Consider the following 16,185-nt stretch of genomic DNA (forward strand, 5'->3'; position numbering starts at 1 on the left):
AAGCAAAGACTGTAAAATACAGTGACAGGCTGCTAATTCACATTTTGTAGTGAAATTGGAAAATTGTCTCAGAATAAGGATGGAAAACAAGATATCTGTCACACAAACCTGAAACAAGGCAGGGAATGGATGCTGGAAGGCTGGGAAAAATTCTAGATAATTTTTGTTTGTTTCCTGGAGGACAAGGCAACTTCATGAAGATGTATTATTATAATATAACACAAATAACATTAAGATTATTATAAGACAACAGTGGTCATGAATGGAAATTCTGTTTACAGGAATCTAAACATCAAATGGGCATGAAGAGAGCACCTGAAAAGGAACCAGTGTTACCCCTTCTGAAGCACCGTGGTAGGACCATGCAAGGAAAGATGCACTGCTTTATTCCCCTGTGATCCTTCTCTTTGAATCAAATGGAGAATTTTAACCTCAGAGGTAAAAAACCAATTGTATTTCAATGCTATGACAATGGCTTATGATTATTTTAATGTGTTAAGTTGAAATATGTACTTTCTCAGTGAAATGTTTGCAGTCACTGTCTTGGGGTGTTTCTTTTTGTTCTGTGTGTGTTGTAGAAATTAGTGTTGACTGGACAGTAGTTGCTTTCCTTACTGAGACTTGTTTACATTTAGATTTGGAGTAAATGATTTTTAAAAAAAATATATTAATATTGTTTCCCTTTGTTATTTGGGAAAGAATGCAATAACTGTCTCCCAGAAAGTAAGTTGAGTCATGAGCAAAGCACTTACCTGAAACAAGAAAAAGGTGAAAAGACAGGGTCATGGTGCTGCTCAGGAATAGTTCTTGCCTGTGCTTTTTTCCTAAAGAAAAATTAAGCTAAAAGCTAAATTATCCTCCTGAGAATGCCTGCATCAGTCTGTCACTGTTTCTATACAACTGAGTTTTGACCAAGCCCTCAGTTCTGTAGCAGGAAAAACATTTTGTTGAAGTAGTTTTGACTACTTCTAATGAATGCAGTAATTAATTTCACAGATAAAAAATAAGGGCAAGACAAATCTTAGGAGCTAAGTATCTATGCTGAAAATAATAAAACAGTGATGAATCTGTGAATCAGCAGGGTTTCAAAGCTGAAGTTCCTGGGATTGACCCCGAGAACTCTCTCCAACACTTCTACAGTTACAGATTTGAAAATTGTGTGAGAACACCTTCTCTTTCTATAAACAGAAGGACTACCAAGGAGATGTGCATCTGAAAATATAGTATTGACTTTGAATTATCTCCAGTGTTCTAATGAGGAACGGTTTTAGAATGCATTTTGCATCTTCACTGTGCAGTTCTGATTGCATTGAATCTCGTGATGTAAGTTGGATTTCTTCCACATCCTAAAGAGTTCTGGTTGTGTATCTGCAGTTCAGGTCCTCTTCTCACTGCTATCTAGCAAATGTAGGTTTAGCTTGGGGTTGAATGGAAGTTTATCGCTGTTTAAAAACAACCCAGCTTGGGAAAAGCCTGCTTGCAAACACGAGACAGTAACAAAATGTGCTAATTGGTTTCTCAGGAAAAAAGCACCAGCAGTGAAACTTTTCACACGGGGTATTCGCCAGGAAGTGTGTCAGTGTGTCATACAGACCTACGTTCTCCATCTCCTCTGTGAATGGGGAGTTTTCACGGGGGTGGGGAGAAACCTCAGCGCCAGAAACACAATATGAGACCTTTAGGGCTTTTTATGTTTTGTCCCTCCTTTCGCACAATAGGTCAGTCGCTCTCTATTGTTGGCGGCTCCTGCGCTTATCAGGGGCAGGATTGGGCAGATAAACTGACTTGTTATTGACTATGTTATGTCAAAGCTCGCTGTAAACACTTTCGGGTGCTTACGCTTAGCTCCGAAACCACTGAAAACATTACTGCACAAACCGAACGGGAGATGTTTGGGTTTCACACCAAAACATGCCAATTTCTATTTTCGCTTAGTTTTTGACGGCTTACGGCGGGGGTGAAAGAAATGAACCGGGACAACTGCAGAGCGGGCGGGTCAGAGGCGCGGCAGAGACCAGGTGAGGAGGGCAGCGGGTCGCGGGGGTTCGGGTGCGGCCCCAGGAGCGGGTTCAGCCCCGGTGCTCGGCGCAGCCCGGACCCTGGCGGGGCGCGGTGCCCGCCGGGCGGCGCTGCGGGCCCGGGGCGGGCGGCGGCGCCTCCGCCCCTGTCGGGCGGGCGGGGAGGGGCCGGGGCTGAGCCCCGCTCGCTCGGCTCGGGCTGCTCGGCAGGGCAGCGTCCGCCGGCGGCTCGGGGCGGGAGGCGGCGGGCGGTGGCGGGACGGCGGGCAGCGCCCTTCGGCGGCAGAGGTACGGCTCCCCCGGGCTCCCTTTGTTCCGCGGCACCGGGACACGCTCGGGGATGGTGGGGCACGGGATGGGTTCGGCGCTGCAGCGGGGCCTGTGGCGGCTCGGCTCTGGCTCTCCCGTGAGGAGGGGGCGGCGGTGCTGGGTGAGGGTCCGGGCACGGCGGCCCCGGCGCCTCCTGGGCGCCCCTTCCCCGCGCAGAACTGCGGCTCCGGGACGCTCTGTGTGCGCTGTGGCCGGATTTGAGCTCTGGTGGACGGCAGCGGGATGGGACGGCTTCATTTAGGCATGAACGCGGTGCGCACACACGCGGGACGGTCCGGGGCTCGCTCCCTCAAATATGAGAGAGTGTGTGTGTGTGTGCGCGCTCCTTCTGGGAAGGGAGCGTGGCATCTGTTTCTTCTTGTCTAAAATAATTACCCTGTGTGCGCGGCTTCCCTGAATGCAAAAGAACGGGCTGGGCTGTGGGGCTCGGGGGAACCGTGGGAAGAGCGCTGCTAACTTGGAGCGGGATGATGGATTCTGCTGTCGGGTTACGCTTGGAGAGGAGACTTGAGGAAAGGCTTTCCAGGGCAGGGTCATTGTCCCAGGGAACTTCCCTGAGGGGACGGGCTGGTGCAGCCTCGCAAGGAATACCGCCCGTCTGCGCCCATGGATTCGGTGCGGGACATCTGCTGCCGCTGTTTTGGGAAGGGCATCCCTTTGTTCCTCGGAGTGGCCAGACTCCCCGCTGGAAAACAATGGCCTTCCTAGCAGGGCCACAGGGAGCGGGCCACTCACCGAGTGGTCCAGTGCTCGCTTTGCCTGCCCACGGTGGCTCTGTGCTCACACGTGCTGTTTGCTTTTTCCACTAATTTCAAGCTTTGAAATTTCAGACCATGTCATTAAATCTGTTGCTATGTATTTAGTCAGAACCACTATTCAAAGGACAAACGTAACAGTAACGAAATAAAAGCGAACTACTCTTAAAATGTATGTCAGAGAAGCTATTTAAAATATATCCAGATTGGAAATGGCCACTGGCATAAAGGTCAGGTAAAACTCCTGACTTCGCGATTTTTGTGTGGAATCATGAGCCTTCCATATCCGTCTGTCCTATTGTTAATTGTGAATTAAGGCTGGCAACAAGCTGCCCATCCTTCCCTGCATGAATCATCACTTTGTCAAGCCCTGTGTCAAAAACAAGGCTTTCCCCAAAAGTGTGCAGTGTTAGAGAACAGAAATACTGTGACCCATCTGTTAAAGTTCAGTCCTTGGCTGCTTTTAAACACATGAAAGGTAAAGACATTCTTCTCATGTGCTTTTATTTCCAGTTATCCCAGGCTTGAGTTTAAGAATGTCTTCAATTTAGTGCTTAAAGCAATGCGCTGCCTAGGGCTTAATTTTGTGTGAAGGTGTGAGGGTTGGAGCGTTCCCATTCTTCCCAAAGTAACAAAGTGGTCACTGCTTGTGTTGGCTTGTAGCACTTACTGGCATGTTGGGTTGCCACAAGTTCCTCCATATCCTTAGGATGTTGCTGAAACACCTTTGTGGTGTTGGATAGCTAAAAGGCTTCTGGCTCCTTATGAGCACCACGAACAGATTGAGTGCTCAGCAAAGTGATGGGGAAAGGACTCATGAAAACATCTTAAATACAGAAGCTTGCCTTTTTACTTTTTTTGGGTTGTTTTTTTTTGGTTTTGGTAGGAGACCTTGTTAAATCACACCTGTGGGGCGGACCTCTTTGTGGAAATGATGCCAGGGGCTGGCAGTTTACCTCTGTCGCGTTAGCCCTTTCAGGCATTGTGCAAGACTCGGGGTAATTGCCTTTAGAAGGGCAAATGTACATTGCAAGCCTGCTAGTGCTTCTGGGGGAAGGGAAAATAAAAGTCTGGCGAACGAGGAGAGGAAGTGGGAGAGAGCAATTGGAAACATAAGCAAAGTCATTAATTTTTCCCACTGTGCACTCTTAAGAAACTGCTGGCAACATACTGGAGGTACTCTGCCTCATGGAAGTGTCAGGGACTTGCTTCACATGATTCTGTGAGATCATCTGGTTTCCCTGAGCTCTGTGGGAACAGAAATTCCTCACGCTGGAGCCTGATCTCATCGTCCTTCAGCAGCAGTAGTAGCAGCGGCTTGGGAATTGGAGAGGAAGGTGAAGGAAGTGCCAGTGGGACAGTTTGGAGAAAAGCTCAGTGCTGGTGTAGGCCAGGCTGGACACTCTTCCCTCCTTTCATTTGCCTTGTGTGGTCAGAGCTGGGACAAATGCTGACATGCCCACCAAAGTTCAGTGCCCTTTCAGACTGCTGAGCTTGGTTAGCACAGAGTCCTTTGAATCCTACCTTGTATTTCATTCATCTTTTTTTACTGTACTAATGAGCAGCAAACTGAAATGGAAAGTGGTGACTGGAGTGACTGTATGCATCAAGCTTGGGGAATTTCCTGAGTTTGATGAAAGTCAAAAATAAAGAGGTTTTTCCCTGCCTTATAGCTGTGTAGTTAGTCTGTTAAATTCTCAGAGCCTTCTAAGTAGCCTCTTCTGTTTGTTGTGGGACTACTGGCAAAAAATTTAGGAAGATTGAAGTAGCAATGACCAGCCCTGGAGTCTGTAACTTGATCTACAGCTTTTTCTCTTCAACTGGGAAAGGAAGTAACAGCTCTTGTTACACCCTTATGTAACCTCTCCATTCATAGCCTCCAAAAAAGAAGGAAACCAGAGCTTGATTTCTGGTGTATAAGCTAACATCAAGGCATGCTTTGTCAGTAAGAAACAGTAAAGAATAACATTAATTTTCTCCCGTTTTGCAGTTCCCAGAATGGAAAAAAGCCCCCAAATCCACAACCCTACCAAAAGTTAAACATTTTCATTTTGTGCTGATGGGATAGTGGAAATCTCTGCAACTCTTTGTCATATGTGGTGAAGTAGCTGTTATTGAGGATATTGGAACTACAACGAGGGTGTTTTTGTGGGTCTTTTCTGCTGGGTTTGAGCATTAGTCACAAAACATTCATCCTTTGCACTTGTACCCCACTTTGCTTGTGGTTTGGGAGAGCTTTGGTCTTTTGGTGCATTATTCCAGATTTGGGTTCTAAACAGTGTGGAGACCAGGGTCTCTTTTTTTTTTGTTTATTTTGTTTGGTTTGGTTTTTTTTTTCCTGATAATGGCACAGAGCTTTTAGAGAAAACTACAGAAAATTAATCTTTTTGCCTCTCCCAACTCCATTCTACTGGGAAATTTCCCATTTGGTATCACCAAGGAAACTTGCATCCATTTCTTGATATATATTTTAAGTTTGATAGCGAAGTCACCGTGGTGATGAGAAAGTTTCAGTGAGAAAGACTAGTGCTTAAAAATACAGTTTCAGAGGCTGAAAAGAATTATCAAGTCCCCTTTCCAGATGCAAACTGGTTGGGGAATTCTTCTATGCAGACAGTAAAGCAGGAGTTATGGACCACAGAGGCCAGAACAACATCTTTTTTACAGTGCTCCAGCTTTTGGGAGGAAAGCAATTGAGAGGTGGTCTCCAGCCTGAGTGACCAGATTTAACACTTCAGCAAACAAGCTGAAGGCTCAAGAAGGAATCCAGAGTCCCAAGGAGTAAGGGCCAGAAATGTTTACCTTTGCTAAGATTTTCGTTCATTTTCAGGGGTGGGGAGTGGTAACTGCCTTGTCTCTGGCTTTGTGAATTGCTTCTTCAGTGTGGATGTACTGGTTAACTTCTCCTTGTTCTCCCTTGGAGAGGCAGAAGCACTTCCAAGGGTCTTGTATTGGCAGAAATCTTTATGTTGTTGGGCAGGAGAACCATGAGAGCAAAAAAAAGTAAGAGCCTATATCAAGGAGAAAAAGAGGAATAGGTGCTGAGTAACAGAAGGGTTGGTGGGTGTTGTACTATCAGAAGTGCTTCTTGTAGATTTCTTTATTTTTTAAATGGAGGCAGCAAGGAAAGACTCATTTTTCCCTACTGTAAGCAGAAACCAGTTTTTAAAAACGTGTGACCACAGCCTGGTCAGCAGTGGTACAAGTTTCCTGGGCCCACAAATGTGCTTTGTGTGTGAGCTCTCTTGCTGTTTGCTTGATGCTTCTTTTTCTGTAATATTCTATAATTTTCATCGTTTGTACACTCCAAAGTGCTTCTGGGGGTACTTTGAATTGCAATAAGAGTACAAATATACAACTACAAATAAGAATAATTAAACTGTAGGCTTTGCTACAATGGAAAAACCCCAGGTAGTGAAGTTTCTACTCTTTTATATGCATTTTTTTAATGGAGTCTGTTCTCCTTATGTCTACAAGACTATACTGGTGTTTGAAGATGTTTGAAGTCCTGGGCCTTAAGGTAACCACCAGTTTTTATGCACAATGGAGCATATGCAGTGTTCTGATAAAATCCTTGCCAGTAACCTTTGAGAACCTGCACCTCAGAAATGAGGAAACTGCTGGGAGATGAAGGGTTGAATTCTGTACCTTGGGAAAGCACAAGCAAAAGAAGTTACTCTTACTCTCTGTGTTTTAATGCCTTTGTGTTAAAACAATTTGAAGCACAATTAAGGCTATCACTTTAGAGAAGAGGTATCCTTAAATTTCTTATTGCATAAGGGCACTGTGGATGGCACTGTAGTGAGAAGTCAGCTCTGCTTTTAGGAGAGCTCTTAAAGGGAGTGAGTTGCTATTAATCCTCTCCACTGTTTCTCTGTGGAAGCAAATAAGCAACTTAACATAGAGACACTGGGGAAGAGATGAAGAGATGCCATTTTTTCTGTGGCTCTGGGAACCAGTTCACTTAATAGCTTGGCTAGAGCTTTGTTTGAGGGCTGAGAAGAAAGCTCCTCCTAGCAGAGCTCATGCTTACCTGATGTGAAAGAAGGGATACCTAGGATGTCCAGCTTCCAGCAAAAGTAACAGCTGCTCTACCTTTTCATCAAGAGAGGCTTGGAGACAGGGCAGCAGAAAGACGGCAGAGGTTGAAAGGCAGATTATTTTTGGGAGTAGTTAAGGCTACAAGATAAACACCTGGTTGCTGGAGTGGCTGGAGACCCTTCCTAACTTTTAAGTGTTTGAGTATGTCTGTGAGTGATGGAGCACTTGAGGTTTGTTGTGCAGAGCAAGCAAGGGAGGTGCTAATTCCCTGTGAACCTTTGAGAAGGAAAAGAGTTGTTGAAGGGGTGCAAATGGATCCCTCTCTCTGTGAAGGAATATTCCTGGTAGTGATGACGGAATATTGCTGCCATGATATACCAGGAATCCTCTGCACACCTTGCTCGGTCAAATAGGCTCAAATAGGAGATGGAGCAGAAAAGGGTGATTGGGATGGTCAAGGAAAAGCCACTGAGAGGGAAATAGGTAATATGGGCTATGCATTACATGGAATGAAGTCAATTGACGTAAACCTTTGTCAATACTTCCCTGTGAGGGAGAAAACGCATTTAAATTTAAAGCCAAAGCCAAACCCCAGCACTGTTAGCAAAAGCAAGAAGTGGCTATTAGCAGACCTGGAATAAATTTAGTCTGTGACTAAGGCACAGCATAAGGACTGTTTCTCATGGAGAAAGCTGAATAATGGCACTCTGGAGCAGTGCAGTGGGGTTGGCTGTAGGATGCTGTGGTCTGGAGCACACAGGGCAGATACAGCTTCAATTACCATTGTTCAGCTCACAGGCTGTCAGTCTGTCAGGCTGCCGGGGCTAAAAGGGCTGTGGAGATCACCTCCAGTGATCAAAGAGTGCAGGGCTCTGTGGAAACAAAGTTCACGCCAGGAGAAACCCTGGAAAATCTTTTGGCAAGCGAGGGCAGAGCTGGAGCTCCTTGTGCCTTGTAACGCTTCTGGAACACGGGGAGCTTGCCTGTATCTCGTGTGAATAGAACTTTTTGCTTCCTATGAGCTGCCAGATGAGAGTTCTCACTGAAACCAGCGAGGGGAAACTCAGTAGCTGTGAGTGTGTGCTGAGTTTGCCTGCCACAGGGAAAGCAGGTCCGGGTGCTTTCCCTCTGTGGAAGGGAGATACTTTCTATTGATGTTTTAAGAAGGTGTCCCTCTCTAAAGCTGTGAAGTGTTCTATTTTATTTGGAAAAATCTCTGTTTATCATGCTAGTTGTTAATAAAAACACCGTCTGCTGGCTTTTAACTTCAGGGACATCTGGACAAGAGTGATTACCGTGTGTTGAAAAGCAACTTCATGAACTGCTCCCATTGTCTGAAATATCTCTTGTACAATACACAGGAAGAGCAGGAGATGGCTGGATTTAGAAATTGATGACTTTTATCCTCTAATTCCAGGTGTCTATCTGAAAATTACTGTTGAGGATGAAAATGACAAAATAGTGAATATAAGTCAACTGCTTGAGACGAGCAAACCTGTCTTAGTACATGTAATTTATTTAAGCCTTGCCTTCCCTTAGATTTTTTTAAATCTTAGGTTTGGGCAAATCATGCTTCCTCTTCCCACAACACTTGCATCCAAATTATTTTATTCCCTCCCTTTACTGAAAGATAGCAGTGTCTTGCTGGACAGAAATGGATGCATAGAATAATCAGTGATGGCAAGTGGTGGGGTGAAGCCTTGCACTACTGTTTTACCTTGGCAGCTACCCCTGGGAGAAATGAGACTAGTCATGTCTGACTTCCTGCAGGTTTTTCTCTTGTGATGGATTGACTTGCAAAGAAGTAATAATTTCCACTTGAAGCTTTTTCTGCACCTAGGGAATTTTGCAGAGCAATTTTTCTGCTCTGTGGTACTTAATGAGGGGTTTGTTCTCCTCTCAGCCCGTGTCTCTGATGGAATGCTTGTGCTCAGATATCCTCTCCTGCCTGCTTTTGTGTGCAAAATCAGCTGTTCTGTTGTCCTTCACTCTGTCCTTTTGAATGAAATTCAACATTAGATGTGTCTGAGAGAGTAGATGTGTAGACTAAGAGATGTACAGCTGGCATGATTTGTCTTATTTTCATAAAATACTGGGTTGAAAACATTCCAAACCTTATTTACAAATATTTCAAGGACCCCATCAGTGAGGTTTTCTGGAGGGGAAGTTGCAATGGGCTAGACTAAGACCTTTGGGGTGGTGTTTGGGTGACTTCTTTTCCTGCTGTTTTAAATGGAAAAGGACAGGGAAATTTTTGCTTTACCCAGACTTTTACTGCTTGGAAGATGATATGGGTGCGTGGAAACTGTGAAACCTGTGAGTGCCAACTGCTCTAGGGGTTGGGATGTATGCTCAGTTACTGTGGCTGATTGATGCTGGGTAGACACAGGCACCGATGCCTCCTCTGGGATCTGGATTTCCTGAAGCTCCTGAATAGGTTTGTGCTCACCTGTGACCGGTTTTAAGCCTTAAGGTTTAAGGTTCACTGACTGCTGTGATGACTTTCTGAGGCTGCTTTTCCTTCTGCTCTTGGCAGCTGAGTGCAGCGTGGGTTACCTGGCCTGTTATTTTCCTTTTCTGCATATCTTCAGGGCTTATCACCCACTGCTTAACAGGCAACAAAGCATTTCAGCAGAAGATTAGCGTGTACTCTGGTATTTTAACCCTGTCCGATTAGGACATCTCTGAGTACCTGCCTCACCAATGATGTAAATGTGTGTTTGCTCCACCTTGAGCAGCTTTTGCCTCTGTCAGGGATGTGAGGTTCCCGTGCTGGCTGCAGGAAAGCAAGGCTTGCTTTCTGCCCACGTGCTTGTGTGGAATAGAAAATAAAAACACTATTTTGGTCGAAGATCTTGATTAGAGCTGATTGCTGGATTGCTCCCGAGGGACTGAAACCTCAGGTGAAAGAAATTATCTGACCCTGTGGGGGCTGATTGATTGTACAAGTGTTCTGTGGGGATCTGGTGCTGAGAGCTCTTTTGAACCCAAGTTCTGGTGAGGTGGCAAGCTCTGGTGTGTGACATAGAGCAAACAAAGGAGATCCCCTAATGTAAATAAACACTGCCTTGGTTTTTGTGCCTCTGTTTTGCAAATGTAACCTTTGGATTGGGCAGCATCCCCCAAAATTGGCAGAAAGCTTTAAGCGGCAGCATGAAAGATGAAGATAATCAGTTTAAAAGGGCACCCACTGCTTAGTGGAGTTTGGCTGTCCAGCAGTAAAAGATTTTTTGGTTTCTTCTCTGAAACAGTGAGAGTGTTTTCTATCTGTCCATATCCCTTACTGACAACTTTTTCAAAGTTGTGTTGTCTAACCACTGTCAGTCTGAAATGTAGTCTTTGGTTTAGGGGGAGAAGGCAGGACCTTTGACAACTTTTGGTTGTCAACTTTGCAGTCACATTTTTGTTCCTTATTTTGAAAAAGACTGAAGGAAACCTTAGCAAGGTGTATGTGCAAAAAACTGGCTTCCTTTGTTACTGAATGCTTTATCCCTTTCTGTAGATGTGGACCAGGAATGATTATAAAACTCTGTGGCTGGGCAATGACTAAGAAAAGCCTAAATATAAGAAACCACCATGGATCCTGTTTCTGCTGAACTCAGTGGGATTTTAACCAGAATTTTGGACTGTAAATAGCCTTGGTAGTGAAGATCTATTTCTAGATGCATTGAAAACACCCGAGGTGTTATCCCCATTAAACTAATTTAAGAAAAAAAAAAGAAAAAATGGACTCCAGAATAACCATTCGCATGAAATCCCACTTCACACCTATAATCTTTGAAGCCTGTCAATATAATCCAAAATGTAAAGGAACATTTTAAGGGTAAAAATGGAGCAGCAGACATATTTTGACAGTATTTTCACAGCTGCCAAAGAAAGAGTGCCTTAGCAACATTGAAAGACCCAAATGATTTTCCCAAAACCTGGTGTGACTGGATGACTGACCCAGATGAGTTAAAGTAAGGCAGAGAGTTGACTTAGGAAATAGATCAGCCCCAGAGTGCGATTACTGGTGGCAGTTATTGTGTTGTGGTTGCAAAATAATTATCAGAAGTAATTTGAAGACATGTACTGCTGGGACAGTAAAGTAGGAATAATAGAATAGATATACCCCATGGTCTCATAGAGCAGGTAATATCCATGCTAATGTTATTCAAACCACTGGGAAAAAAATAACAGAAAGTAGCCTTAGAGAAATGCAAACAGCCCCCTCAGGCTGCTGAATTAGTTGGTTTTGGTTTTTTTAAGGAAGAGAAAGAGGGCAAAGCTCTATCTTCTGTGTACGTGGCTCATGTGATTTTGGTTTTGTGGTAAGATACTGTGCACCTTTCTGGTGATACCAGAGTTGTTCATAGTTTCATCATAATATGAACAGAGGCATGAGAGAAACATCTCTCTCACTTTAGGGGAGATTACTGCTTAGTGTGCGTTGTAACCAAGCTGTAAATAAATGTAAAAATAAAAGAGAAAACACCCCCCTCCCACACCAAAACAAAAACCCTAAAACCCCCCCAACAAGCCCCAAAGAACTTCAGCAACAGCCAAACCTCTCACTTGTGCATTTTTGAAGAACCTGAGTCCTGGTAATGAAGGAAGTTTCATCCACTGTTTACATCCGGAGGAGATGATGTCCCAGCAAACATTTTGTACATGTCCTAATGCAGGCTAATCATCCCACTATCAGTTTTTCTAAACTGCACTTAAGCCTCCATTGTTAAACTATTAAAAGATGATATTGCCTCAGTGGTTGCAGCTGTTTGTTCAACAGTACCTTAAGTGGCCTGATTCTTTCTTGAAAATTACCCAATCTTTAGATAAATGTGTGGTGTTTGGTAGCAGAGGCCAGTGGAGTATTCGTTTCTCCTGTGGAGTTCTCTGGTCAGATCTTCTGTCATCTAAATTGCAGTCACTGGTGCGAAACTGCCCTAATCTGATGTTGCTGAAGGGCTGTTCCCATTTAGCTGATGCTGAATGCAAACATTCCTGCGGTCCCGGTACAAAAACACCCCGTAATGCCGCATTTTACTTTTGTAATTCACCAGGGCTGGTTGTTGTTAAGTGCTCAAGGAACCCGGTACACGTGTGTCATGTTGGGTGCCCACGGAAATTTACGAGAGGTTGCACAAGGCTTCAAATAACAGCTCTTGCTTGGTAGGTAAGATGTGAGAAGCATTAGCTAATTCAAAAGCTCCAAATTATAAACTTTTCCAGTTTGGAAAGCACTGATTTGTGCAGTAGTACTCAGAGAAAGGAAGGAATTCAGAAGCTATCCGGACACTGGCAAAACCAAAAGGAAAGATGGAGAGTCAGAGGAAGCCTTTTAGTTCTTTGAGTGCTTTTACTGATGTTGTGATAGCCATTAACATTCCTTACTGAAATTCGTCTGTCGCGTTCCTCAAGTCCATTTTCTTGCAGGAAAAACAGCGGGCTGCAACGTGGAGCTGTTTTCTGCTCTTTTCCACAGGACATGGATGTGTCAGAGCGACAATTGAGAGCGGTCCCAGCTGGGAAGGAGGGTGCAGGTGTTCCTGGCAGAGCAGATGGGAGGGATCTGGAGGGAAAGCAGGGGTTTCCTCTGGATGATATCAACGCTTTTTCGCACATGCTGATGTAGGGAAATGCAGCTCTGAGTGAAAAGGGCATTGTAGCAGTTCAGCTGCAGAGTCTGCCTCAGTTTGCCTGGTGAACCAGCACAGGGTGTTTCCAATGAACTTCCACCTTTGGGGCATCAGAACAGGATAAATTTAAATCCTGCCTCTTGCTAAATTGGTACTTAAGCTTGTCATGAGCAGCAGCACCAGATGATGGTTGCAGCCCCTTTTGGTTTTGTTTTGTTCAAATAATGACATTGTGTCCCTGGCTGCTTTTTGCAGCAGTGGCCTGTCAGTGTCCCCACCTTGTGTGGGTTGATTGCTCCCTGACAGAGAAAACAGGGAAGGGGTGGGCAAGCATAATTACATCCTGGCAGGGGCTCAGGATCAGGCCTGGAACATGAAATCAGCTTGAACTCCACTATTGAATTACTGATGTTGCACATTGTTCCTGTTAAGAGTTAGAGAAAAGGGGAGCAAGCTGGTTGTAGTGAAACCAAAAGCCTGTGGTGTTTTAATGTTTGGTTTTGTTTTTAAATAATCAGAGCTTGAAGCATATGTGAGTACATCTGTGTTGGTTTTGATGGTAGGGAAATTGTCCTCTTGCTACAATGCCTGGAAAAAAAAAAAGGAGCCAAGCCACCTCTGCAGGCAGTGATAGTTCCAGTGCACCAAACTCCTGAGTGTGAGCTAAGGGCTGCACAGCTGTAGGAAGCTGCTGACAATTGTTGCTGTTCTGCTGTTGGAGGGTGATGTGGAAAACCTGGGACAATTCCATAAGGTGCTGTATGCCAATAACAGGGCATTACTTCATTTCCCCCCTGGAGAATGTGTGCATTTAATTCTGCAAGGCTTTGGGGGTTTTGCCTGTTCTCTGCATTCTCTTCTATTTATAGCTGTCATTAGCTCTTTTTCCGGAAAATGGCCAATGATAGGGTTGCTGTGACTGTGGGATGCTGTGATTTTTAATTTGCCATCCTTGTGGCCAAGAGGGGCAAGATGGTTTTAGATTCAGCTGAAAATGTAAATTTTATCCCAATCCCAGGCACTGCAAGCAGTGGATACAACAGTCTGTGCTTTAAAAGGCTCTGTGTGGCGTGGGAGTGTGTGGATAAAAGCAGTTTAAAGACACAGCCTGCCCAGCACTTCTCCTCCCAAGCATATTGTCCAACATAAAACAGATCAAACTGTGAAGGATTACTGAATTGACTTTTAAAATATTTTTCTGAGAATGGAAACATGTTGCAAATGTTCTCACTCCATTGAATTTAGGGCTTAGATATGAGACCGAGGGGAGGAAGAACAGATTTGTCAACTGCCTACAGAAAAAGGAGATATTTAGGAATGCTGCTGAGCTTTCCTTTAGGGACAAGAAGGGTCAATTTGGGAGAAGCCTCAGGTGGTAAATGGATATGGGTGAGACCAGCAAATGTTGAAGGAAGAATCTGATCCTCCTGATGTCTCGGGCACTGGGAGCAGGTTCTGGTCCCATCCCTCTCTTAGATCTGGTTCTTGTAAATGGTTCTTGAGTAGCATTCATCTTTTTAAAGGTGTGTGAATACATCTAAGAGTAGAAGCCACTTGCTTTTATGTTTGCCACTGCTTCCCAAACTGTGGTGAGCACACTGTCAGCAGCACTGATGGGAAATATTAACAGCTGCAAGGCTTCTTTGAGTGTATGGCAAATACTTGGACATGGATTTGGATTGCATTTCTGAGCTTTTTCTGAAGTTTAGCCATGTAATGTTGCAAGGGCTTGATTATTTTTCTGTGAAGTGTACTGATTTTTGACATTTTTTTATAAAGCTAGTTCTAAAATTAGCATTTGGTATTTTGAAAGTGCTATATATTGATCTTCTACTACATTCTTCTAGTAGAATAATTTCAGTTATTAAGTCCTATTTAATTGATTAATATGTGTTTAAACACTGTTGGTTTCTCTTAGCAGTGCTTTTTCCCCTCCCACTTTTTACCTCAGATAGACAACCAAATTATCCCACAGGCTGGATTTTCCTTTGTTAGCTAAACCAGAGCAGGGATTAAGATTGGATTCCACCAAAGCAAAGGCCAACAATGCTGCCATGGCAGAACACTCTTGAATCATACATAAGTGTAGGAGGTAATCTTTAATGAATTTTTGCAAAGGCTAGGCTATTGAAAATGGCTTTGAGCAATCAGTATTCAATAAGTTGTTTCAGCCTGTTAATTTTCTCATCATTTGGGTTTCTAGTATTTTCTGGCTTGCAAGTTGATGAAAAATATTTTAATCATAGAATGCTGTAAATTATTGTGGAAAAAACCAAGCTGAAAATTAACCTTTGACCATAAAATGGAACTTTTCCAATATATTGATAAGTCAATATCTGTATACAACTTTTTGATCCAACTTATGAAAATAGATATAGTGTCTTCCTACACCTCTTCTGCAAAACATGGTGCTGAATTTGGGAATAAATGGATGTTTTTGATGGGTTTGGCTGCTCTTGCTCTTGAAATTCCCAAGCAGTGATGCATGAAGTGTGGTAGGTGGTATGTAATTTCACAATGGTAAATGAGGTATTGTACTTAGAACTTAAATTTTAGGTTTAAATTGCCCTTATTAGGATTTTGTGTTGGTTTTTTTTATATATTTGGCCACAAACCCATTATTTAATAAGTTCCATACTTGAGAAGAGCTTTATTTTTTCAGCCTTCAAAAGTTATTTGAGCATTAGTCGATGTATGGGAAGTAATTAGGTCGCTGAAACAAGATTGGTAGTTTAAAGAATTTTTCTTAATAGGATGCAGAAGTTGAAGTGATACCTCTGAAAAGATTCTACGAATGTTTAAAATTTTTTTTGGTGATTCAGAGAGGTGAACTTTTAAGAATAAAAGTATCTTTCTCTACAAAAATATTTGTCCAGTGTTTCTGTTTAAAATAAATGCTCTTTTGTTTGTTTAGCAGAGTTGACTCAGCTTTGGTTGGTTACCATAGTTCAGCACTGTTTTTGCATTTCCATGTGAATTTCTAGTAATTCCCAGGCTTGGTTCAGGTTTTGGGGATCTTTTTGTATCACTTTGCTAGCTGCCTGTGGAGCTGTGCTTCTCTTCGTTGAATTTGGAAAAACATCAAGCAAGACTTAAGTCTTGATCTAAAATCCCTCAAATGTCACTCACTGATGAAAAACATCAAATAACCTCTAGTGAAGTTGTGGCTGCAGGGAGAAGGGAGAGATAAAAGACTTTGCTTGTTTTAAATTAGTGATCTCATGGAGAGGTACTGTGGCAAGGTAGCACTGGTTATAGGAGGTAATAGCTGCTCAATGGCACTTTGGGAAACAAGAAAAAATATTTAGAATTAAAATGCAAGGCAATGGTAGGGGGACCAAGGAGAGCCTGATAGAATTGTGTAGCTGACAGCTGACTGGTGAAGCTGAGCTGCTGTTCTGTGTGGCTGTAGCTGTGCAGTGG

The 16,185-nt window shown here is 43.6% G+C and overlaps 1 protein-coding gene across 4 annotated transcripts in view; it reads left to right on the plus strand.

Annotated features, from left to right (window-relative positions):
* The first annotated feature begins 389 nt into the window (after window positions 1-389).
* MYO1B (myosin IB) overlaps window positions 390-16,185 on the plus strand; it is a 109,250-nt gene continuing 93,454 nt past the window's right edge. The window contains exons 1-2 of one of the 4 annotated variants that reach the window (XM_058809108.1): window positions 390-438; window positions 1,936-2,018. Coding sequence is in view for 2 of the 4 variants with exons in the window: in XM_058809109.1 (XP_058665092.1) it covers window positions 2,571-2,600 (30 nt within the window). In the remaining 2 variants the exon portion in view is untranslated. Of the gene's footprint in view, window positions 439-1,935; window positions 2,019-2,254; window positions 2,307-2,452; window positions 2,601-16,185 lie in introns of those variants that run through there. The other 3 variants (XM_058809107.1, XM_058809109.1, XM_058809110.1) reach the window with 3 other exon arrangements.

The sequence above is a fragment of the Ammospiza caudacuta genome, chromosome 8 (assembly GCF_027887145.1).
Source record: "Ammospiza caudacuta isolate bAmmCau1 chromosome 8, bAmmCau1.pri, whole genome shotgun sequence".
Lineage (NCBI taxonomy): Eukaryota > Metazoa > Chordata > Aves > Passeriformes > Passerellidae > Ammospiza > Ammospiza caudacuta.